Source organism: Fonsecaea pedrosoi, assembly GCF_000835455.1.
Source record: "Fonsecaea pedrosoi CBS 271.37 unplaced genomic scaffold supercont1.4, whole genome shotgun sequence".
NCBI classification, from domain to species: Eukaryota; Fungi; Ascomycota; class Eurotiomycetes; order Chaetothyriales; family Herpotrichiellaceae; genus Fonsecaea; species Fonsecaea pedrosoi.
Window position 1 is genome coordinate 2,065,362 of NW_013550612.1, and position 24,047 is coordinate 2,089,408.

The following is a 24,047-nucleotide window of genomic DNA, read 5'->3' on the forward strand; positions in this document are numbered from 1 at the left end:
TCTTTGCAGCATCGGAAAAAGTGGTCTCTTAATGGAAAGCCCTTTGGCCATGAGTTGGCCATAGAGAAACCATTTGCATAGCTGATTTTTGACGAGTATATTGTTCTTCGAGTTGTGCAGTCACCAGACAGCGGGCCAGAAATCGTTTTGTCAGGCTCTCATCTCCGTATTGCAGTGCTCGGAGACTGCCTCGATCGAGGATGCAAAGAACCGTTCATCAGAATTTACTGAAGTCTCCTGCGATAAGAAGATGGCTTCTGGTCGCCTGAGTAGACTGCGGACGTCCCATGATCAATCAAGTAAGTGGCTGGTGTCCAAATAAGCTCGCATACTTTTAACGCCGAGGACTTGAAGCCTATCACAAACCTCTTGTCCATTACCAATTTGGAACCTCCTAACGCGTGCCAATGCCAGGATAGTCGTATAGCCGAAGACATCAGCTTCTGTAAGCTGATTTGAGAGAGTCGAGGATGCCCCTTCACGTCAAGGTTGCAACCTCCTTTCTAGAAACCACAACTTCAAATATTCACGGGCACTCATCCCGGTCTCGACGCTATTAGTAACGATCTTGTCGTCCGCGTCCAATGAACGCACCGTGGACTCCAAAATAGCAGACTCTGGCAATGAGTATCCATCACATCCAATGTGTGGGTTGACAGGATAGGAAACCCTACGTGAAATGCTCTGCTTCAATGTGTTCTACGCCTCACGCGTGGGTGTGTTTAAAGCCCTTGCCGGATAAGGATCAGGATCCAGCACCCGGATCTGGAAAAGTGTTTGTTCGGTGTCGGCGAGGCTTAACCCCGCCACATATGTCCCTGCTCTTGACAGTCACTTTCGAGCCTTTCGTACAGGTTCATGCCTCCATGAAGATATCGGCACGAGTGCGAGTCTGGGGGTGGATACAACACCTCTGTACATTTGCCAGAGTATTGTCCGTAGAGAAGGCTCTATTTTCGGGTCCATGCGCGAGCCGTTCGTAGATCGCTGGGGAGGGGAACGTTCTCCGAATAGTGTCACACGATCGAGATCGGACATGCTTGGGCGCTTCCCCGCGACCACAGCCTTGCCAGGCTGCCAGGATAGGGAGTATGATCGCCGGTTTCTAGAGGTACCAAACCGGCGGCTTGCTTTGAGCATGAGATCGGCGAATTGAGTACCTGACAAGATCTCTGCTTTCGTGGGATCCTCAGCTCGACTGTGAGCAAGATCACAGAGGCCAAGCGACGCACAAAGCATGAAAAGTGTCTGGAGTCAAGAGAAAAAGCTGTACCCCGTACGCGGGACGATCAATATCCCACTAAAGCTCTGGGACAGGGGTATCGTTAGGCACGGCTCTGTTGGGGGATCTCTGATTTCAATGTCGGAGATGTCCATGTACATGAGTTCGAACACTTGGAACAGTGCTATCTCTAGCTGGTCTAATTGACCAGCTTCCGCATATTTGACAAGAGAGTTGAAGCTGCTTGAAGCAAGCTTCTGAAGAATTGCTTCGTTGTTTTTCGCATCCAGATCGTGCTGACGCGTCGGCTTTGTTACGCTAAATGCGCTAATGGCTCGCCCGAGTTTATACGGTCGAGTTGGCGTACCAGGCTGACATTCTCCAGCTCACGTATCACTTTCTAAGCTAAACATGGTAAGCTTCGTTTTCAACTAGCTGCTCCATCTCAATGTATGCTTGATCTTCTCATCGACATCTTCGTAGGGTATTAGGCAGCCCTTTCAGTTGACCACTACTCCCACCATGCTTCAACCTCGAATATACAGACCTCTGGTGTCCTCGGAGGCGTCTCTAGCCGTGCTAGCTTCGTCTTTGAGTTCTTTGAGTCTATGTCCGAAACACGCGCACCTGAACCCCCGGAGCTCAACTATTTTCGTTCGACATGCTTCCCATGCACAACAAGGCCGCGCAAACGGACCCTCGGATTCCGCAGGAAGACGGCTGGGAGCCAAAAAGGGGTCTTCGGAATGGGTCCATCCAGGGAACATAATCTTCAAACAAAGAGGCAAGCAAGCAGAAGTTTCGACCTCTTTTTTGAAACCTCGCGGATAAAAAAATTCCTGACTCGTTGTTTGTTACAGGGACGAAATGGTTCCCCGGCGAGAATGTCGGCATCGGCAAAGACCACACCCTCTATGCCCTCGAATACGGCTACGTTCGATACTATCGGGATCCCCTGAAACATCCCAAGAGACGATACATCGGTGTGGCGCTGGAAAAAGAAGGACCGAGATCTCAACTTCCCACGCCGCGCAACGCGCCCTCGCGCAGACGGCTAGGCATGTACGCCACGCCTATGAAACCACCACCGCAGTCTCAAAAGTCTGTCGACGAATCGTTCCTCGAGGCTCATCTGAGCCAGAGCAGCAAGGGCCTCGGCCAGGTGACCTTCCAGTCTTCCGGTGCTGCTACACCTACTCCGGCGGCACCTCCAACGTTTAATCGGCAAGGAACGTATCGGGAGGCAAACGCATCGATTGGGTGGGCAGCTGAGAGGAAGGGAGTCAAGGTGCGCGAGTACGATCGCAACGATCGCTGGCTGGCCTGGAAGAAACGATCACTCCGAGTGAAGCGAGGAATGGAAGCTAAAGCCGCTAGAGCTATGAGGAAGACCAAAGGCAAGAAATCCAATAAAGGACCGAAGACTGCCCAGAAGAAAAAGTAGTGATGGAAGTTTGCGGGAGTGCGACGCAATTGTACAACTACATGAGCAGCACCATCGTCCTAAATGGCCATGGTTATGGGGCATATTCCCAGCTCACAATACCCACTGGGCGATTTTTCTTGATGTGTGTTGAGATAATCAAAAAGAATCTTTTGATCTATATCGGATCCTGGTCAAAGTGTCTACAATGTATCATCTTCAGAAGGTTCTTACAGTCAGAACATCCATAAGGGTACAAGCGAACCAGACACTGGAGACAATTTTGTGACCACAATGCGTTCGTCGCCTGACTATAAACCATTCTCGGCCTTGAATTTGTCCCAGGCCTCGTTCAGCGCGCTGAAGACGGCGCCGGCAATCATTCTCTGTTCGGTGGTAGCATCGGTGGGAATCTAGAATTTTCAGCCCAGCGTCAGCATCAATCGCCTTTTCACCATATATCCAAGCTCTAGCTGGCAATATTGACCCGAGTAGAGTGGCGATGATGAGATAAATACGTACCTTGTCAGGATGCACTTTACCGATGCCCTTCATGTACTGAATCTTGACCTTGCCAGGAAGGACCAAATCGGCCATGCTTATCTTCTTCCACCCACTGCCTTCCCAGAGCACACTGTCCAGAGAACCCAGCAAGGCACGGAGATTGTCCTGTTTGCCGGATTTCCACGCATTGATGCGTGCATCAACAGACTCAGAGAGACGGAATTTTTCGTCGTCGAGCTTGTCCGCAGCAAGGTTTGCGGCGCGCAGACGAGAAACAGCTTCCGCTGGCTTGACGCTTGTAGACGCAGGGGCGGGCGGTGATCGGCGGAGGGCTGACGAGGCTGGAGCCGAAGCGGGACCGGGCTTCCTCGCTGCTGTTGTAGAGGTAGGTTTGGGTTTCTGTGGGTTCGCTGCCTTCTCTGCCCTCATTCTGCCTTGGATACTCGTCGCACCGCCGTGACCTCCTTCCACAGCTTCTCTCCAGACAACAGCGGCCTCGGTCCACTTCTCCATCTGCTCGAGTGCTTCAGCTTTGCGCATGAGCGCCTTTCCATAGTATTCGCGCATTGGCTTGTTACCCATATTGCCTGGGCTGGTGACCTCTATGTGCTCATTCTCACCCTTCGATGGTCCTATGATCATTATGGCCTTGTCGGCATCCATGATGGCTTGTTTAGGCTCGCCTATTTTCAGCGCCGTAAGAGCACGGTTTGTCAAAAGCACAATGGTTAGCGGATGGGATTCCGGTAAGTGCGACAGGGAAGTTGCATAAGACTGGTGTGCCGACGCATAGTCACCACGCTTGAAATGTTCGTTACCTTTCTCGCGGTGGGAGTGACTGGCTTGGAGAGCGATGCTGGGGATGGAAGGGACATGACGGGTGGGAGCTGGAGGTCGGACTTGAGTTGCAGTTGAGTCGACCCGTTGTTTGACCGGTTGAGATTGAGATCGAGTAGATGGTTTGTTCATCTCCACATGAGTTGCCGCTGCGCGTGGAAGGGAGGAAGAAGAGTCCTTGAAACCACCTTCGAGAAGATCCGAGTTCAGGACGGGTGCTGGCGGTGCATCATGAACCGAACGAGTTGGTTGTTTCCGTCGTCGAGCTGAGCTGACATACGCTTGAGCAGCCTGTTCCTCGGCAGCTGCGCGGGTTAGACTAGCTCTTGAACTCGCGGCAGGGGATTGGTTTTGCTGTCGTAGAAAAGCTGGCTGGGTCTGAGGAAGTGAATCACGCAGTCGTGAGGGTACAACAGGCGACTGATCTCGGGAGTTGTCAGCACTCGAGTCAAAATGTCGCACCGGTCTGGAGGAAGTGGAAGGTCGTGATGCAGAGGTTGGTCGGTTGATTTCCAGCATCATCGCCTCATCCGTCATGCTTGCTTGGCTGGGGGCTTCTGCGCCCGGTCTACTTCTTCCACGTCCTGACTCGACCTCGGGCTGTCGTTGTGGCTGTTCCTTTCTGGTCGGTCGCTCTGCTACTTCCCGCATCCACCGGGGTTGATTGCCAGCCTCAGTTTCAGAATTGAACTCCTGGACAGCTTGCTGAACTCGTTTCGTCCCTTGCTTCCACAATGAATTTGCCGTCTTCAAGAAGTTACTGCCGAATTCTGTTGCAAGCTGTTCGAAATCTTTCTCTCCATTTTGAGTGGAGCCTTTTGTACGTCTGGGGCCTTCTCTGTTATCCCATGGTGGTCTGGTCCTCGATGCATGCGCTTCATTCCGGGAGCCTATCCTGTCATTGTCCGAATCTCCCATTTGCCCAGAGGCAGTTCTTGACTGAGCTTTTTGCCGCGCCTCGGCGTGGGCTTGGTTCAGTAAGTAACCCACGGCGGCCTGGACATCAATTCCTGATTCCGTCGCCTCTAAGGCGACTTTTGCCTTGTCCGCTGGGAATCCCATATCAACCAGCTCTGCCACAGCTTTGTCCTGCGGATGACGGTCGGTGGCCGGGCTTCCCGTGGCTAACGGAGGAGATTGAGATTTTGCAGTAGAAACAGGCTTTCCAAGAAGCCCGAGCACGTCGTCATCATCACCCGCAGCGGTGCTCGCCGTCGCCGCAGTATCTGCCCGCCTAGGGGGAAGTTTTGAGAGTCCGAAGGGGTCATCATTGTCGTCAATGTCCACATGCTTTTTTGGAATGTATGCAGTAGCAGCGTCGTTTTTAGGAGCGGTTGGTTTATTGAAAGCAGCAAATAGATCGTCGTCGGTATCGTCTAACTCGTGATTCTTGTGGTTCGTGGTCTGATTCTTTGCGGTATCGACCGCAGGCGTCCCCCTCCCACTACCCAAATTGTTCCAAAATTGATCATCTCCGCCAGCAAACTGATCATTCAATCTCCGAGCCTGGTCTTTCTGCTGTTGTGCCTTAGCCTCCACCTGTATCCTTTGCTGTTCTGACAACGAGAGATTCTTATGCGACGCCGGTCCGAAGGAAACGAGGTTCGCGAAGCTATCGTTTCCGGGGGTCGACGGCTTGGAGGGAGGCTGACTCGTCGCCGAATTGAATGGAGAGGCTCTCCCTGAGGTTGGCGGAGTAGGTTTTAATGTATTAAAGGCAGAGAAGTTCGATGTCGCGGGTGCGGGTTTCGAGTTCTGTTCGTTCGCCGGGGTCGCGCTCCATTTCAACCCCGCTATATCCTCCATTGTCGCAAAGACTGAATATTCATGAACAAGGGTTGAACATGTCTAGAGCGGCCATTGTTTGCCCGATAGTATCACCGAGGAGTGACGCGGTGTGTACGGAGAGGGCGGGAAGGAACTTGAGCGTGTGCCGTTTAACAACGGATATTGATGCATTTGTCCCAATGGGGCGGTAGACTGCGCCACACTTGCAGCCACATCTCCCTTTCCGGGAATAACTTTGCCTAGGTAAGTACTAGGTATCCGTATTATTTCTTGTGGCCTGTGTGGTCACGGTGGTTTTGTATTCAGGGGAGTGTCAGAAACTTGTCTGTCACCTGAGGGAAAAGAGCTTCGGAAATCAAAGTACAAGATCATAACATCATCAAGGTAGGCCAACAAAATCCAATATCCAAATGCATCGTCCCTCGTTACCCCTTTGGGCACTCAGGTAGGCTGGAACTCTGAAGTCAACCACCTGTTCCGCGGGACCAAGCTGAGCCTTTCCAAAAACACTCATATGGTAGTCTTTAGGGCTCTCCAAGTCATCCTCACCACGTAATACCTCCGATTTAGGACGTCCGCTCGCATAGGCTGCTCGTTCTTGAACTGGTAGTCGTCCTTGAGGTCTCGCACGCCCTCCCAAGAGGATTCATCCCGCTCGCCCGTCCACTCGAGAATGAAATCTTCTTTTACTAATGGGAATCTCCAGTGCTTGGCTCTTTCGACAACTACCTGTAATTGCGACTTTTTGCGCTCGTCGGTCTCAAATTCCATGACCAACTTTCTCAACCCTCTAATTCTGCATACTGCTCCTCCCCAAGTTCGTTCACTCATGTGATCGTTGATGTAAGTTAGACTTGGCTCAGGAGGCTCAGAAAGCATCTCCTGACAAGAGGTTCGATCAGGACGCCATGGACAGATGCCTAGACAGTCACTGGAACCGAGGGGAGACTCCCAGGACCACCAGTCAGCGTGGCGAAGCGTTAAATGAAGGCAGGGCGTTCCGAAAGAGAACTGCCAGGCGTCTGTTGTCAATAGGTTCTCCAAATAATACTGTTGGGTGAAGATGTGAACTGTTTGTATTGCGTTTTTCTGGTCCTCTCCCAGACTGTGATACCAGGGAGTCCATCGAGCCGTATTACGATTATTGCTGGAAGTGGATTTCCATGGACCATTGAACAACCAAAAAACATGCTCGTTGACCGAGATGGGCAAGAGACGGGTTTCGCGGTAAACCCTCCTACAAGTCAACAGCAGAGAGCAATCGATCTTCTGATGATAACGATAGCCCGGTCGGTAGTACTTCCGGTCGGCTCGGTACGGTTTAGTAGGGTCATCGTAGGAAGTCAAAGCAAGTTCGAAGATGGAAGCTCGGATCTCTGCAGGGAGTGTGAACAAGCCACTGTCCCTCTGTTCATTCTCCATAGCACCGTAGATGGAGCCTCAAGCGGACATGTACTAGATGTGTACTAGGGTTCGCCTCAATGGACCGCGATTGACACAGCAAAGTCTCGGAATCAGAGCCGAGATTGTGGCGCTTGGTGTAAACAAAGACTGGGTTGTTTCAGATCGAGACGGTGCGATGGCGAGGAGGAAGCAAAGAATTGACGGACTGCTATCGATCAGGGCTACTTCTTAGCTTCACTGAAGGCCAGACACTGGGATTTTGATCGTGGCTGGTTCGCAGGCTGTCACTCCTGTAGCAGAAATGGACGACCTGGAGATGAGGCCATTATATATTTTGAATTTGCAAAATCCAAAATCTTGGTGCCTGCTACATCTCAGCGAGTAGCACTCGTAGCCAAGGGTCACTGTCAGGATCAGCGTACCTTGAAACATTGCTGCCTTGTATGCGTGATGGGTGCGAGAGGATCCTGGAGATGTCCCTGCGTAACTTTGGTGGTCCCACTTCAAGTGCTGTGGTGGCGGCCACGCGAACAAAGGATTCGCAGGAATCGCAGGAAGATGGGTTTGGGCACTGGGGGCCATTGGAGAGCGAAATAAGCGCGACTATCCCCCCGAAGGCCAGCACAAGTCAACTAACGCGGGGTCTGGGAAGTTCCCAAAGGTGCCTGAACTTGGATCACGGAACCTGGCCAGTAGTGAAGCAAACGGCGCAGCCAGCCTAGGCTACTTAGCGAGGCTAACGGCCACCACCACCGCCAACAGTGCCCAGCAGTGCCAGCACAGGCCACAGCTAGGCTTCATTAGGCTTCAATCACCCCGCCAGAATCTCGGGGCGCCGGTTGTCTTGCGCCATTGCGTCCCGCGTGGCCGCAGCAATTCGATTGACCGTCAAACAATCCCCCTCTTGTTCTCCTGAACGCTGCATATCCGTCTTGAGACCTCAATCTAACGCGGTTGATATCTCAGGACAATGGACGGAGAAGGAATGCTTTGGGCTTGGTAGATAATATGGAGGCAACACATGCGATACACATTCCCTGTACTTTTCCCACTGACCACCTTTTTTCACTCCTTCAGATTTCAGCAGCTGAAAGCGAAATCCGCCTTGTCTGTTTTCTCCCCTTCCCTCATCTTCCACCAGTAGTGATTCTTGCACTCTTTTCTTTCCCCTTCAGATTTCCCTGACGCCGATTTCATTCGTGTTCCACTTGGCCGTTCCGGCTTCTCGTTCATTCGCTTCAGAGTCCTCGCTTCACCCTGTACTTCGGATTGCTTTCTCGCCAGAAAAAAAAGCTGTCACGCTTCTTTCCTTACAAGTTCATCACCGCGTCGTCTACCTAGTCAAAGGTCTTTCAGTGAGAGGAAACAAGCAAGCGGACATCCCAAAAGATAGCGATCGTGCGAAGTGAGCCCTCATTCATCCCGTTTCGCTGCATGGCCACCGTCTCTCGATTGCCCCTTGCAGCTGATTAGCAGGGCATCCGGCTATCGGCTTTCCTGCATCTCCCCGCCCGCCGCGATAGGCCAGTCGTTGCGTCGAGAATCATTAGGTCTTATCCGACATGAAGGGAATTTTCAAGAGAAAAGATTCAAAATTACCATCAGATGACACCACACTTGACAAAACCCTTTTGCGCCCTGCCGTAACAGTCGAACGCATATCCAACTACTCGCACAAGTCGCCAAAGCTGATAAGTTCGAAATCATCCTCCCCATCGTTAGGAGGCACCATGCCGGAGATCGCCATTCCTGAGCCGCCCGATCCAACCTCAAAACCAGCAGCATACCTCCGAAGCATCCATGCTGTTCGAGAAAGGACGAGGCTGGTGCTCGAGGAGGCCAAGGTCAATGCACTCAATCACTTTGATGTAGACATATCCAAGTTCAAGGACACTGCCGACTACGTGGTTGCCATCATCAAGGTACGCGGGGGGAAACATGTTGAGTCTTACCTGTGTCTAACCGTGTACAGCGTGATTTCCAGGGTGATTATGCCTCTATCCCACCTCATGGTCGCTGGCAACATTTTGAAGTCGGAGGGAGACCCAGGGTAACCCAGTTGTTGCAATCGTGGCCAACCTCAATTGACAACCAAGAGAGGGCCCGTCGATTGATTGACTTGTTCTTGGTGTCTGTACTCCTCGATGCCGGTGCCGGCACCAAGTGGTCCTACAAGTCCAAGGAGTCTGGCAAGGTCTACTCCAGGAGTGAAGGTCTGGCTGTAGCAAGCCTCGAAATGTTCAAAGCCGGAACGTTCTCCAGCGATCCCAATCAACCTCATCAAGTGGATGCCGCTGGACTGAATAAAATGAATGTGGAGACTCTGGCAAAAGGGATGCAGGTCTCAGACACCAACCCTATGTCTGGACTTGAGGGGCGGACTGGGTTACTGACTCGGCTTGCGGCTGCTCTGCAGAATGCTGAGATATTTGGCGTTGAGGGCCGACCAGGGAACATGATTGGTGAATTCAAGCGTTTGTCTCTCTCTCGAATGTCTGCTGATTGTAAACAGACTATTTGTTATCTCATCCTACGACTCAAGCAGCTTCGGTTCCTGTCATTCTCTTACCTACGCTATGGAGTGTGCTTATGGACGGTTTATCCAGTATTTGGCCAGCAACTCGAACCACTATTCAAGGGGTCTCTCTCGGAGACGCTTGGCCTTGCCGTGCTATGCCCAGATCCCCCCCAGCACAACCTTGGGAGACCATTGTTCCCTTCCACAAGCTTACCCAGTGGCTTTGCTATTCCTTGATGGTTCCAATGACCAAGCTACTCAATGTTCACTTCGCTGGGGCTGAATTGATGACTGGACTTCCTGAGTATCGCAACGGAGGCTTACTGGTCGACACAGGCCTGCTCACGCTCAAGGAGGAGGACAGGCAGCGTGGGTTGAAGATCTACCATGAGATGGTCGGAGACGGCAATGCGATCGAAGTGGTTCCAACTTTCCCACCTAGCGATGACGTGATTGTGGAATGGCGCGCTGTCACTGTGGGCTTCTTGGACGAATTGCTTGTTTCAGTCAATGCGGGCCTTGGTCTGCAGGGCGCGCAACAGTTGACTTTGGCCCAAATGCTTGAGGCAGGAACTTGGAAGGTGAGCATGAGCAGAAAGATGATCAATGTTTTGCGCTGACAATGTTTGCTAGGGGGGACGTGAAATTGCTCAGGTGTCGCGCCCCATCACTGGAGGCCCTCCCATTGGCATCATTTCAGACGGCACCGTCTTTTGAGTGACGACTTCTACTGTGTTTATGCGATAATGGGTTACGCGGATTTTGAAGGTCACGAAAAAGCGAGATTCAAGACCGAGACCAGAGATTACGAGACGACATATGCGCTTGACGATGTTGTGGTATGGGTTACTTCACTGTGGCAAGTTTTATTCTTCACTTCAATGCTGGCAACTCTTGTTGAGCTTTGCAGAAGATGAGTCCAAGACCTCTACACTTCCGCAAGGTGTGACGGAGTGGAGAGCGCACCCGAACTCGGAGTGTTACATTCAAAGTCATTATTGTTAGTGCATTGACTTGAAGATGCTCCCTGAAGACGGTTTCTTCTACTTGGGAGAGGACGTCCATAGGTCTCCTTGTGACATTCTCTTGTCTTTCAACCTTTTTACTTGATAGCTGGGTGGTAAGCGACACCATGTGTCAATGATCATGCGCTGCCCTCTTTGCCTCTTGCTCCCCAAGACCTGGGTGAAGCCAAAATCATGAAAGTTGGGAGGCAGTGATCACCTCCAGCCATAGTCCATTCCTCTACTCTCGCCTGTGATTCTCTAAGACTGTGACAAAGAAATTGTTGGATGTAGGAAGTAGCTTTGCAAACGACACATCTTACCAAGTGAGTCTGGCTGCTTTGTCGATGGCACATGTCCTGGGATGACCTCCTCTGCATCGGCTAGCCTCGCACAAGCCTGGCAGCCTGGCACGCCTGGGTCTTGGTCCCTTAGTCGCAGGTGTCTCCGCACCGCAGCCACTAGTTGCCCGATCTTGATCCCCAGCTATCCATCTTCCCCGCCTCACATGTACTCTTCCAGCACAACCACCAAAGGACCACGAAAAGTGCTTTGCACTTGAAAGGGTGGAGGCATCATGGACACGCGCAAACGGAAGAAGAAGGTCCTCTTGATGGGCAAGAGTGGCTCAGGCAAATCGTCGATGCGCTCCATTATTTTCAGCAACTATGTCGCGAAGGACGTCCGCCGACTCGGCGCAACCATTGACGTGGAACACAGTCATGCAAAGTTCATGGGCAACCTGACGCTCAACCTGTGGGACTGTGGAGGGTATGGATTAGAAGAACATGCCCTGCTACATGTTTTGTTCAGATGTGACTAACGCCCCTGTGTAGGCAAGACGCATTCATGGACTCCTACCTTAACGCCCAGCGCGAAAATGTCTTTTCCGATGCCGAAGTTCTCATCTACGTCTTTGACATCGAATCCCGAGCAGTCGATCAGGACCTTGAGACGTACAGCCAGGTGATCAAGGCGTTGAAAGAATACAGTCCCAATGCGCACGTCTTCTGCTTGGTTCACAAGATGGACCTGGTGCAGAGCGAACATCGTGAGAGGATATACGAAGAAAGATGCCGCTTGATCATTGCCCGGTCGGAGGGTCTCAGCTTGGAGACATTTGCGAGCAGTATCTGGGACCAGACACTCTACAAGGCTTGGGCAGGCATAGTCCACAAGATGATTCCGAATCTGGTGGTGATAGAAAGATTCCTGACAGCCTTTGCGAAACAACTCAAAGCTGAGGAGATTGTCCTTTTCGAAAGATCTACATTTTTGACCGTGACGAATGTGGTCACGCAATATGGCGAGGATAACCCCAACCTTGACCGACATGAGCGAATATCGAATATCATGAAGAGCTACAAGCACACGGCGGCACGAAACACCAGGACGACGGCGGCGAGCGCAGGGTTCTTGCTGTTTAAAGTCCAGACTCCTCGTTTCAATTGTTTCCTGGCCAGGTTTACGGAAAACACCTATATATTTGTTGCCATCCCTCCCGGAGAGGCTGCGTTTAATTGTGCGGTCTTGAACACGATGATGGCGAGAGACGCTTTTAGCAAGAAGACTGGCGTTGAAGGATGAGATGGCCTCTGATGGGCAAATTGCGAATATGTCTTGGCCATCTACCCTGTCTGCGGGTACCCATGCAGCCGAATCAATCGAGCTCAAGACCGGTACTTCCGAGGATGGTGAGTGCCGAAACAAAACATCAAAGAACGGACCGGTCCACCACGGGGTTGGATATGCAATCCGCTTTGCTACCTGGTGCACGCTACAACGATTCACAGCGATGTCCGGGTATCCGTATCCGCCAGACTAGATCGAATTACGGAAGTACACCGGCGGTACGACTGACTAGGGAATCTCTGTGTACGACGGCTGGATAAGGCCTGCTTGGCTTACTCGGGGTGCCGAGGGAAAGGACAGAGCAGACCCCGACGTTGTTCCTGGACGGTGCTCTAGTATCTCCATCGAGTATATCAATACTTGGACTTGTGCCTCCGCCTCAAGGCCAATGTTGATACAACTGGACAATGTGTGTCGCTACCTTGTGATGAGGACGTTGTCCAGGGATGTGGCTGTGTCAAGGAAGCATGAAGGCAAGGGAGGCCTTATCATGGTAGCAGCAGGTCATGGAACTTGGAAGCGACGTGTCGAAGGAATGAGATATCTTTTATCCAGTGGGTATTCAGTGTTCAGACAAGAAACAGAGGTGCACTCCAGGTTGTCACAGTATAATGTACGGGGTACTAGGTGATTGAATGCGGAGGCAGGAAGCTACGTGATCAATGACCGGCGTGCCAAGCAATCCGGAAGCCGACTTTCCCGACTTTCCCAATTTTCTTTCGACCTCATCGCGCTCAATCTCACTTTTCCCGCCTCCACCTTCGTACTTGACGTACGACCTGTGGACATCCCACCCTCGATAACACCGTACAAAGCATTCTTCGGTCGATCGGGTCACGAAACGTAGTACGAAGACTATGAGAAGACACATCCGGTGCTCTAGCCATGCCCAAAGAACGCCAGACATGTACCGAGTGCTCGATGCGCCGGCAAAAGTGTGACCGCAACCTGCCCTGTGGTCGCTGTGTCAAACGGGGCGATGCTGCAAAATGCACGCGCGAGTGGCCTGAAGGCGGTTACGATCCTAAAGTCCACCGAATCTATCCTCGTTCCTCCACAGCAGCAGACGCCAGTCCCACAGGCACTGACACGTCTCCTCAGACCAGCAATGTCAACCCGGCAGAAGCTGTTGTACACCCTTCCCTTCGAACTCCCAAATCTGTGACTTCTGGGCCTAGTCCACACGACCAAACATCGGCCTATCCAAGCAGTCTTGGAACCGCGCCAGCCAATGGCCCAGTTACTGACGTCGACAATGCCGCATCCGTACTAGAGTTCCTCACCTGGGGTAGGAGCAAGCTATCGGATTATGATCTAAAGGCGTTGGATCTCCTCAAGGAGCCTCACCAATCTGGCACAGCGGCGCTTCCCAAGGACAACGGACCCGACTGGGATGTTTCAAACGGCCTTGGCGGGACTGGGGCGGCCCAAGTGTCGTTTCTACAACTACTCCTTCCCAGTCGTAAACAGGTATTTCAGTTGGTCGAGTACCATGTTAGCTCCATCTTGTGGTATCACGGGTGCTTCCATGGTCCCACATTTTACGAAGAGCTCAAAGAGGTATATAAAGGGCCCAGCGGACTGCAAGTCAGAAACATGGATCTCAGATGGACTGCCTTACTCTTTGCCGTAATGGCAGCAAGCATGACTTGTGCCAATGAGCAGCTGGCTACGAGCTGGGGCTTCAAGAAGAACGAAAGAGCCAAGCTGACCAGGCAATGGTACAAGGCCACGGTATCGTGCCTCAATCTTGCCGACTATATGTGGCGACATCATATCTACTCGGTCGAAGCCATTACCACACTTACTATGTCTGCTCATATCTTGGGATTCAGCAACACTCAGAGCACCTTGCTGGGAGCCGCGCTCAAGATCGCCCAAGGGCTTGGTTTGCAAAGACTGGGACCAGAAGACGACGGGAGCACCAGCGCTGGGTCTTCCGTTCTATTGACACCTGTCTTACGAGACAAGATAATCAAACGTGAAACGGGAAGGAGACTCTGGCAACAGTTGTGTATCCAGGATTGGTTCTCGATCCCCTTTTCCGAGATGTATTCCATCCAGAGGATACATTTTTGTTCGCTCAAACCTATGAACTGCGATGAAACCACCATGCTACCTCTACCCGATGATGTCCCAAGTATGACAAGCTTCCCGAATTTCCTTGGTGATATCGCAAGCTTGATGCCGCAAATACATGATGCAATTATCTCATCGAACACATTATACACCAAGTACGAACAAATTCTAGACTACGACGCACAAATGCGGGCCCTTGCGACGGACGGGCTCCCTCGCTATTTCTCCATGAGAGAACCACTCCAGCCAGAGTGGCCCGCATTTATCCCTTGGGCGCGACGGAGCTTGACCATTTGTTTTGCTCACAAGATCATCATGATTCACAGGGCGTTTCTGGGTCGCAGCTTTACAGAGCAAGCATTTGACTTTACACGTCGAACATGCATGGCAGCTGCAAAGACAATACTAAAAGAGGCACGACAGGCGTATGATGAGGAAGGACCTATGCTCTGGATCGATCAAGCTTTTATGGTCGCCGCAGGAATAACACTCGCCCTGGACATCTTCCACCGTGGACCCAACGAACCTGAGTACGAGGAACATCGGAAGCTGGTGGAGAACACCATCACAATGTTGGGCAAGTTTGAAAACAGCATGATCGCAATGCGCGGCATTCGTTTGCTGTCATCCTTGCTTGCTGAGCAGGCCCGGTTGACGGCTGATCAGACCCTGGAAAACTATAGAAAGCGCACACATGACACTATGACTGGAGATCACGGTCAACCCAAGCGGCAGAAATTCAATGTGCCCAAGTTTGTGGAGTCGTTTGTTGGAAACGACTCATTCACACATACTCTGCGGTCTGCAAATCGAGGTGCCGAGCCGTCACTCGAGCTGTACGAACCCACTGAATCGAAGACACCTGGACCACAGGATCCGGTGATTTCGTCCGACTTGGGATACGAGACATTTGAACAGCTCTTTCCACCACATACCGGTATCAGTAACAACTTTCTCTTTGAGGATCTGCTGAACTTCGACATCTGAAAAGATTCCATGCTGCAAAGGATGGATGGATGTGTGAAGGTCCGACTGGCCTACAGTATCAGCGACGTACGATTATCGAAGCACCATGATTGGGCGATAAAAGGCGGGGAGGTGGGACGGCCTTATCCGTTGTACATACGAGTACACAAACTTTATCGATATCAGTGGCACGAATGACGACTATAGGGTACGAGTGGTTGGCTGATATAAACATCCAGCTGAGTATCGTGTGGTAACTTTCTTTCTATCAATCTCTTCTCGACCACCTAGAACACGAAGCAACTCAATCAGCTCCAGCCGCCCGGGTTGTCATTCCTCCCCATTCAATACCCACTCTAAACAGACAACCTTACATGTTCTATCGAGATGGGCGTCGAAAAGACCAAATACTTGGACCGTCCAATTCCCACCATTTCGCTCGCCAGTTACGAGTCACGCATCGATGAAATCACCTCTCAATTGGTGTCCGCCGCTGAGAATGTAGGGTTCTTCTCTGTCATTGATCACGGTATCACTCCCCAGGAGATCGACGAGATATTCGCTCAGTCAGCTCGATTCTTTGACCTACCAGACGAAACGAAGGCGCAAGTTCCCTTTTCTTCAGCAAACAATGCTGGGTGGGAGAAGAATTCGCAAGTCCGGCCGTCAACGGGTGCTGCTGATAGAAAAGAGTCGTACCAGATGCAGTTCGGCGCAAACATGGAGGGCAAGTGGCTCGATGACTCCGCTTTGCCAGGTTTCAAAGACTCGGCTCTGAAATTTATGTGGAAGGCACAAGGAGTTTCAGAGAAACTAATGACTTGTTTCGCCAGAGGACTGGGTTTCGAGGATGATTACTTTATCAAAGCTCATGATGTGAGGAGGCCGGAGAGCCAGACAGTGGCCAGACTCTTGCATTATTTCGAAACCCCTAAAGAGAATAAGAACGGGGAGGTCTTCCACCGTGCAGGAGCCCATACTGATTGGGATCTATTGACGCTTTTATTCCAGAAAGAGGGACAGAGTGGCCTCGAGGTATGGTTCTCATACTACCAAGATAGACGCAATCCTGGCTGACCTTCTGACCTACAGATCTGCCCTGGCCGGGAGGCCTCCACATCCTTCGCCCACGGAGACACTTGGACGAAGGTGGCTCCATCTCAAGACGCCATCATCTGCAATATTGGCGACCTCCTGATGTCCTGGTCCGATGACCGGTTCAAGTCGACCTTTCACCGCGTCAAGGCACCCAGCGAGCCCGATGATTTTTACGGTGAACGCTACAGCATTGCCTTTTTCAATCAGCCATGCAGAGATGTCATCATCCAAGGTCCGCTGAAGAAGTATCCTGTGGTGACAGGAGAAGAATTTACACGGAACGCGATGCGCAGGAATTTCGAGGCTTTGGAGAAGAAGCGACTCGAAAAGGAGAAGATGGAGGAAGAAATGGAAAAGGTCCGAAAGCTGGTGGAGCGCGAGGGTCTCAGGGGTGCGAGTGTCGAGAGTGGGGGTAAGGTCGTTGCTGAGATTGGCGCTTGACTGGGGTCGTTCGTCGGACAACGTATTGACTTTGTGCGAATAGAAGAATCTCACAGAGAGAGAGAGGTCTCAAGCGATTGGCTGTATTGTCAGTGCTTTTACCACTTGTTCTGTCTCGTTACCAGCACGGCAATTGTCCCATCGCCCACCATGGTAGGTAGAAGAATAAACGGACGGTGCCATATTCTCCAAAGTCTATACAAGGCACCTATCAAACAGAGATATGTAATTCGAACCAGAGCACATCTGGTAGTAGAGGGCCTGGTGGTTCATAACTCTCTCACACTTTCTCTCCAGGCCCTTTCCCTTTCTATGCCCTACCCTGCAATGCCATGCCTTCCCTCTCATCGCTTCTCCTTGATACGATATATCCCAGGGTACCTCTGTAAGATAAGTCACCTAGGTGTGCGCTTTGCGCTACCTGCAAGGTACTCTTTTCTTTCAGTTTCCCAGTTTTCCTCTTTCGATACCCCCTCCCTTGTCCCCTCGTTCCCTCGTTCGTTCATTCATCCGTTCGTTCGTTCGTTCCTCACAACTCCGCCATGTGCGTCTCGTCCTCGAGGTGTGCCGTGTCTGTCAGCGGAAACGGCTGGCCCGTGGCTTCGTCGCGGATGGGGACCGAGGGGACCAGCACGAAGAGCACGCGGCAGGGTTCGGGGCTGACGTTTTTCCAGGCCTGTTTTGGGGAGGATGTCAAAACAGTGAGGAAAGAAAATGAAGAAGATACTTTGCTCCTCGAGAGATGAGATGTCCTCTCAACGGAGAGGGAGGGAGGGAAGAAAGATGTGGGTGGTGGGTTGGGGGGGAGGGGGGTAACATACATGATTCGTCCCCCTTTGGACACAGATGTCCCCCTCGCTCATGACCGTCTCAGACCCGTCGTCCAACACCAACGTGATCGTCCCATTCAGGACAACGCCAAAGTCGACGCTCTGCGTGCGGTGCATGATGTTGACCTCGTCCCTCGTCCCCACCTCGGGCAGGGCCGGAAAATCCACCACGCGGCAGTACACGCCCGAGGGGTCGACGAGGCCGATCTTCCGCCCGTGCACGTCTGTCCAGGCACCCTGCACGTTGGCGGCCGGCACCCCCGCCGTGCGGAAGATGTTGGTGAAGCCTGGGATGATGCCCGTGGGCGGGGAGCCGGTCGGGTCCAGTGGGTTTGCGGGCGTCAAGGCCCGGTCGGACTCGATTATCGATTTTCCCGTGTTGGGGTCGTGGCCTTGTTTGTTACAACCCCGAGCCGAACCCGGAACCCGAAGGCGGGGGTTGGGGGTTTAGAGTCAGTATTTGTATACATTCATCGTTTTACTAGTGTTCCGTCTGGTTTCTAGGAACAGGACAGATTCTGGGGGTGCAAGAGAAAGGGGGGAATAGGGCAAGGGGAGGGAGAGGTATGAACATACCGGTCACGATTCGTCGCACGGTCGGGAAGGACATGGTGAATCAGGGATACGGTATGTGTGTGTTAGACACGTTTGATGGTCGTAGAGTAAGTAATACCTGACAAATGAGTACCGTAGCGAGTACGCAAGCTTGCCAAGGTGCTACAAGTAACGTGGAGAGAAGGACGGCGGTCCTGCACAAGGCACAAGAAAAAGTTTGTGGTCAGTTGATCAGTTGATCAGAAAAAATGTCTCATCTATACTACGAGATGATACCGATACATACATACTGTAGGTCGCTAAGCCGGGTTTGTTGGCACGAAGGAATATTGTTGAGTCGTACGTGCCCGCCCCAGTACGAGGTACAGATCGGGAAATGGGAGATTATATTTAGCGGATATCTTACTCGTTGTAAACCGAACCACGAGGACCTCTCACAAACCTACCAGATCAGATCAAATCACATCAAATACAAATCAAATCAAATCAAAAAGACAACGCCATGACTGATAGATGCTGGCTTATGCGAATCATTGCAAGAGAAGAAATAGTAAACCAGACAGACTTACCAGACAGGCTTATGGGTAGAGACGCATATGCACGAGTACATGTACATACATGTCTCTAGGTTAGACGACACAACACCTATGGGGATAATGGACAACCGTACAAGTACATGCCGTCGTTAACTTCGCCGTTGGAACTTTGTATTGTTGTAGTATTTGTTGATGACTGTCAGTCAGAAAGTACTCTACGCCCAATTGTTTCCTATCGCAGCTCAACCTGTCATAACTAGATGATTGCTAAAACCGGTGACGCTGATCCTGGTATACTGTTGTCGTTTTCGTAGTCCTCATGCCATAAGCCATACTCCGTCCTGAATCCCATGGAGGTTTCGTACCTGCTTCACTATTGCTCAAGCACCGTGACGCCTATTGAGTGACTGCTCCGGTAATTCACCATTTCGACCTCATGCCATCCCATGCGGTTCATCACAAGATTTTGGGTCACAAAAAGGCAGCAAGACCCAACAAAGCAGCCCCGACAATACCAAATCCAGTTGGCAAGAGAGCAGCGGCATTATTGGTGGTGGTGGACGCGGTCGCAGTAGCAGAGGAAACGGCTGAGTTGACATGGGAGGATGCAGCTGCCGTGATAGAGCCGGCCTGGCTAGTGACAGCACTCAATGCACTGGCCGCATCAGTGGTGATGCTGCCAAGGATATCTGAAGCGGCAGAGGTGAGAGACATGAGTGTGGCGGCAGCGGCGGTGTTGCCAGTGGCAGCTTCAGAACTTAGACTGGAAAGACTGGCTGAGAACGCAGACTTTGCCGAGCTGAAGCTCTCAGCAATGGAGCTCTGGGCATTTTCGGCTGATTTGGAGGCAGACTCGGCGACAGAGGCGGCAGACTTGGATACGGAAGCGAGAGACTTGGACAATTCTGACGAAGCCGATGCCAACGAGCTGGAAGCTGCGGGAATCAAGGATGAGGAGTTCGCAGTGATCATGGAACTAGCATCGCTTTGCTGTGCCCACGCGGGAGCCACAGCGACAAGGAAACAGGTAAGAAAAGTAGAGAGGTGCATGATGAGGATGAGGTCGCACGAAGATGTAGTGCCGATGAAATTAAAGAAGGCGAGATGAACAGCAGGGTCGTCGAAAAAGATGAAAGGAAGAAAATTGGAAATCGAGATTGAGATTGAAAAGCATAAATACCTTACGAGGCTGTTGTGGTTGTGGCTGGTCTGGATGTCTGTTAGTTGAAGGTTTGAATTTCAGCTGGTCTGGGGAGGTTGAAGTGCGTCATGGGAACTTGATAGAAAGTCAATTGTACGAGGCACAAGTGGTTGGTGCGGAATGAGAATGGAAGATGCCGTCATTGACAGTGCCAAGTGCCAAGGCAAACTAGTCTACATCTAAATTAGCGTCAGCCACTGGCTAAGCCACTCCGGCCACTCCTTGTTTCCTCCTGTGGCTGAATACATATGATCAGTATACCTAGGTACATATGGCGGTAACGAATGCCTCGTACACACTCGTATATTCAGCTCACGAGGTTCGGTGGTTGCTGCAGGACGGGGGGTCATCTATTGCTCTAAGTGGTAATAATAATGTGACCATATCTCGAACAACCCAGTGGTTTTAAAGTAACCGAAGAGTCGGAGGGTCAATAGCTCTCTAGACCAAGTACTTGGACATGTACTTCCCATCCAGGCATCACAGTGTATTCCAGGGTTGCGTGTTGCGTGTTGCGTGCTCGGCTACAGGATAGGTACGGACTACTCCGTACATGTTACCGAGTATGCAAGTCTATGGCTTTGCGACGCCTTTCCAGTGTTATGTATGATACCATCATAGTACAGAGAACTGGCACGTGTATTGACAAGCCGAATAATTGGACAACGCCTGGGGTGCACCAGCATCCCAGCCATTAATCCTGATGGGCACGGTCATTTCTAAGAGGAGTCGGCGACAAGGTCTGCAAGGCTTGCCGTTGGATGCAACATCAATCAAGCTTCTTTCCGCCCCGAACCGGCCTTGTTCAACCACTTCCCATTGGCTCCATCGCCTGTAGCAACAGCTCTTCTCTATCGATGCTCAACTCTCCTCCCCCCGACGTGCTCATCGACATCATCAATTCCGCCTTCCATATGGTGCAAGCTGACAACATATAAGCGACGGTCTTTCTCTTCGTGCTTAGCTCTTTGTTTTCTTGCCTTCAACCTTGACTCGCCTGATTTTTCCACCCAACGCGTCCACTTCCGTCGTTTTCCAGGATGAGCACTTCACTCTTTCTACTCGCCCTCGCGTTGGGTTCACAAGCGAATGCTGCAGCACTACCTTCTTCGGCACAGGCGACGGGCCTCGACATCAGCAGCACCCTCCAAAACATTCTGGCCAATACGCAAAAGAGCGATGGCTACACCTACCCGACAGACCTGACCAGAGGGATTATGCCTGTACGTCTCACCCTTTCTCGTGCCTGTAATTCTAGAGCATGGGGAAAGTATTTTTGCTCTGGGGCACTGTCCCTGCTTCACTCGAATTCTGTCATCTCACCTCTATATCACCGTAGAAACCAATCCACTCGCACAACGACTACTGGCGCGACGTTCCCTTCTATTCCGCCCTCTCGGTAGGTTGTGCCTCGGTCGAGGCTGATGTCTGGCTCTACAACAACACCCTCTACGTCGGCCACGAGCAATCCGCCCTGACGCCCGCCCGCACCCTCGATTCGCTCTACATCCAGCCCATCCTGGACACGATCCAGCGGCAAAACCCGTCGTCTCCGTTCGTCACGTCACCGACCAAAAACGGCGTCTTCGACACCTCGTCAGGTCAAACACTCCTGCTTTTCATCGACGTCAAGACCGACGGCCCGACCACGTGGCCCGCCGTCGTCAAGGCCCTCGAGCCGCTCCGCACGCCGGGCTACCTCACCACGTTCAACGGCACGGCCGTCACCACGGGCCCCGTCACCGTCATCGGCACGGGCAACACGCCGCTGGACCAGGTCCAACCCGTCCAGAAGCGCGACTACTTCTACGACGCGCACCTGCACCTGCTCAACTCGACCGAGTCCAACATCACGGCCGCCGTGTCCCCCGTGGCCTCGACCGATTTTGCCGCCCAGTTCGGTACCATCAACGGCACGGCCTTCAACTCGACCCAGCTGGAGCTGCTGGTCAGCCAGATCGAGGTCGCCACCTCAAAGGGCATCCTCGCCCGGTACTGGGACACCCCGGGCTGGCCCATCAGCACGCGCAACGCCGTCTGGTCGACCCTGCTCGAGCAGGGTGTCGGCCTGTTGAACGCCGACGACTTGCCTGCCGCGGCCGGGTTTGGGGCTTATTATGGCCTGTGGTGAGAAAAAATCTCCCTTTCTCGCTTGGGAAGTCCGTCTAGAGAAGGGAGTGTGAGGAGTGTGAGGAGTGTGAGGAGCGTGAGGACTGTGTATATGGAGCGAATCTCGTCTCCCGGGGGTAAAAAAAAGTAATAATGACTCAAAGACGAGACGTGGATCTTTTCCTTGGAGAATATAGAATTAAAAAAGAAAAAGAAAAAGAAAGGATACTGCTGTACAGTTTCTGATATTCTGACCTTCAAAATATCAAGAAATATCCGTCTCAAAACCCGCAGAATGTTCTACGGCGTGAGATGACCTATCTACAGCTTACTCTTCTCTCTCTTCTCAAAGCTGCCATTAGCCGACACGGTATAGTCCTTTCCGCTGCTCCAGCCCAGCCACTCGCTCAAGGCCTGTTCGCCACCTTCACCCGGCTTTAACGCCTTGCCGTACCATTGCATTTCGACTTTCCGTGCCGGCGACGCAGTCAGCCCGACGATCGGCCGGTGCTCGTAGCCGGCGGCCTCCATTTCGGCGTGTTCGAGCACGGGCGCACAGCACGCGTCGGTTCCGTCAAAGATGGCCTCCCACTCCTTGCGGGTCTTCTCCTTGAACCGCTTCGTGAACAGCTCGCGCATATACGGCCAAGAACGCTTGTCTTCGCGAGCGAGCTTGCCCGGGACGACTTCTGCTTCGGTGAAACCCAACCCCTTGAGCAGCAACTGCCAGAACTGTGGCTCCAGCGCACCGACAGACATGTACTTGCCCGCATCCTTGCACTCGTAGCTCCCATAGTACGGGGCGCCTCCGTCTAGTTGGTTGGTGCCCCGCTCCCCGCTCCACATGGGCGTCTTCGTCAAGAGTCTTGGAAACGTGGCGAGGAAACTAGCACCATCCACCATGTTTGATTCGACGACTTGTCCCTTCCCGCTTGTTGCGCGGTGGATCAGTGCCAGAAGGACACCCGTGAATGCGGCATGACCACCACCAGCAAAGTCTGCAAGGATATTGGCGGGATGTGCAGGCGGAGAACCCTTCGAACCAAGCATCGACAGCACACCAGACACGGCGAGGTAGTTGATATCGTGACCGGCCATGGCAGAGTATTTCCCATCGCGACGGAATCCGGTCAGTCTGACCACGATGAGGCGAGGATTTTTCTTGAGCAGCACAGTCTCGGGATCCAGACCAAGTTTCTCAAGCACACCTGGTCGGAAGGGGTCGATCAGGACGTCCACATTCGGAATGAGGGAGAGGAAGACGGCGACGGAAGCAGGGCTCTTCAGGTCCAATGCGATGGAACGCTTCCAGCTGGTCAGGAGATCACCACCGCTAGAGTTCGGTCGATCGACACGCAGGACACTGGCGCCCCAATTCGCGAGGAGCAGACCACAAAAGGGACCTATATCGATTGATGAGTGGTCTTGCCATATGAGCTGCTTGAGAGAAGAGGGTTGCGTTACCTGGAGCCAATCCAGCGAGTTCGAGGACGCGGACGCCTGTTAGAGGTGGACTGGCAGTCATTGTGGCGGATTAATTGGAGGACTCAGAGAAGCTGACGCCAGAACAGAAATATACATTTTTATCAGAGAACTTCAACTCATATTGTACTCGGCACTACCTGTGGTGCACCTGCGCCAGTGAGCGCGGCCTCGTGGATGCCGAAGTGACCGAGGCTCATCGAAATCTGGGGAGCCGACGAGCCCGAGTGGGAAGACTATCTATGGCAGGTTTGCCGGAAGTTCCTTTTCGGTCTAACCTTTTTCGACGCCTCCATACTAAACACCAAGTATCGAGCACCGAGGATACGACACACTGCCTTGTATCGATCACGTTTCTAATATGCCCTTTGGTTTCCTCGAAAACAGTCACGCAAAACTGTACAGTCACCCTCACTGC

At 52.2% G+C, this 24,047-nt stretch overlaps 11 protein-coding genes across 11 annotated transcripts; 7 read left to right on the plus strand and 4 right to left on the minus strand.

Annotated features, from left to right (window-relative positions):
- Positions 1–1,892: 1,892 nt before the first annotated feature.
- Positions 1,893–2,666, plus strand: Z517_06550 (ribosomal protein L27; the record flags this gene model as incomplete). Its single annotated transcript, XM_013428289.1, has 2 exons — positions 1,893–1,959; positions 2,083–2,666. 2 exons carry the CDS (start codon positions 1,893–1,895, stop codon positions 2,664–2,666), a joined length of 651 nt encoding a protein of 216 aa, XP_013283743.1.
- Positions 2,667–2,956: 290 nt separating this feature from the next.
- Z517_06551 (uncharacterized protein) lies at positions 2,957–5,792 on the minus strand (the record flags this gene model as incomplete). Its single annotated transcript, XM_013428290.1, has 2 exons — positions 2,957–3,058; positions 3,168–5,792. 2 exons carry the CDS (start codon positions 5,790–5,792, stop codon positions 2,957–2,959), a joined length of 2,727 nt encoding a protein of 908 aa, XP_013283744.1.
- A 492-nt stretch (positions 5,793–6,284) lies between these two features.
- Positions 6,285–6,545, minus strand: Z517_06552 (uncharacterized protein; the record flags this gene model as incomplete). Its single annotated transcript, XM_013428291.1, has 1 exon — positions 6,285–6,545. The coding sequence occupies one exon, from the start codon at positions 6,543–6,545 to the stop codon at positions 6,285–6,287; it is 261 nt and encodes an 86-aa protein (XP_013283745.1).
- A 2,195-nt stretch (positions 6,546–8,740) lies between these two features.
- On the plus strand, positions 8,741–10,413 carry Z517_06553 (uncharacterized protein; the record flags this gene model as incomplete). Its single annotated transcript, XM_013428292.1, has 4 exons — positions 8,741–9,100; positions 9,151–9,640; positions 9,691–10,277; positions 10,330–10,413. The coding sequence occupies 4 exons, from the start codon at positions 8,741–8,743 to the stop codon at positions 10,411–10,413; spliced, it is 1,521 nt and encodes a 506-aa protein (XP_013283746.1).
- An 864-nt stretch (positions 10,414–11,277) lies between these two features.
- On the plus strand, positions 11,278–12,287 carry Z517_06554 (uncharacterized protein; the record flags this gene model as incomplete). The annotated part of the gene is made up of 2 exons (XM_013428293.1): positions 11,278–11,471; positions 11,537–12,287. The coding sequence occupies 2 exons, from the start codon at positions 11,278–11,280 to the stop codon at positions 12,285–12,287; spliced, it is 945 nt and encodes a 314-aa protein (XP_013283747.1).
- Positions 12,288–13,217: 930 nt separating this feature from the next.
- On the plus strand, positions 13,218–15,398 carry Z517_06555 (uncharacterized protein; the record flags this gene model as incomplete). Its single annotated transcript, XM_013428294.1, has 1 exon — positions 13,218–15,398. One exon carries the CDS (start codon positions 13,218–13,220, stop codon positions 15,396–15,398), a length of 2,181 nt encoding a protein of 726 aa, XP_013283748.1.
- A 366-nt stretch (positions 15,399–15,764) lies between these two features.
- Z517_06556 (uncharacterized protein) lies at positions 15,765–16,916 on the plus strand (the record flags this gene model as incomplete). Its single annotated transcript, XM_013428295.1, has 2 exons — positions 15,765–16,412; positions 16,470–16,916. 2 exons carry the CDS (start codon positions 15,765–15,767, stop codon positions 16,914–16,916), a joined length of 1,095 nt encoding a protein of 364 aa, XP_013283749.1.
- A 529-nt stretch (positions 16,917–17,445) lies between these two features.
- Positions 17,446–18,356, minus strand: Z517_06557 (uncharacterized protein; the record flags this gene model as incomplete). The annotated part of the gene is made up of 3 exons (XM_013428296.1): positions 17,446–17,592; positions 17,738–18,138; positions 18,323–18,356. 3 exons carry the CDS (start codon positions 18,354–18,356, stop codon positions 17,446–17,448), a joined length of 582 nt encoding a protein of 193 aa, XP_013283750.1.
- Positions 18,357–19,273: 917 nt separating this feature from the next.
- Positions 19,274–19,925, plus strand: Z517_06558 (uncharacterized protein; the record flags this gene model as incomplete). The annotated part of the gene is made up of 2 exons (XM_013428297.1): positions 19,274–19,864; positions 19,917–19,925. The coding sequence occupies 2 exons, from the start codon at positions 19,274–19,276 to the stop codon at positions 19,923–19,925; spliced, it is 600 nt and encodes a 199-aa protein (XP_013283751.1).
- Positions 19,926–21,078: 1,153 nt separating this feature from the next.
- On the plus strand, positions 21,079–22,169 carry Z517_06559 (uncharacterized protein; the record flags this gene model as incomplete). The annotated part of the gene is made up of 2 exons (XM_013428298.1): positions 21,079–21,261; positions 21,378–22,169. The coding sequence occupies 2 exons, from the start codon at positions 21,079–21,081 to the stop codon at positions 22,167–22,169; spliced, it is 975 nt and encodes a 324-aa protein (XP_013283752.1).
- Positions 22,170–22,468: 299 nt separating this feature from the next.
- Positions 22,469–23,672, minus strand: Z517_06560 (uncharacterized protein; the record flags this gene model as incomplete). The annotated part of the gene is made up of 2 exons (XM_013428299.1): positions 22,469–23,550; positions 23,612–23,672. The coding sequence occupies 2 exons, from the start codon at positions 23,670–23,672 to the stop codon at positions 22,469–22,471; spliced, it is 1,143 nt and encodes a 380-aa protein (XP_013283753.1).
- Between the last annotated feature and the right edge of the window lie 375 nt (positions 23,673–24,047).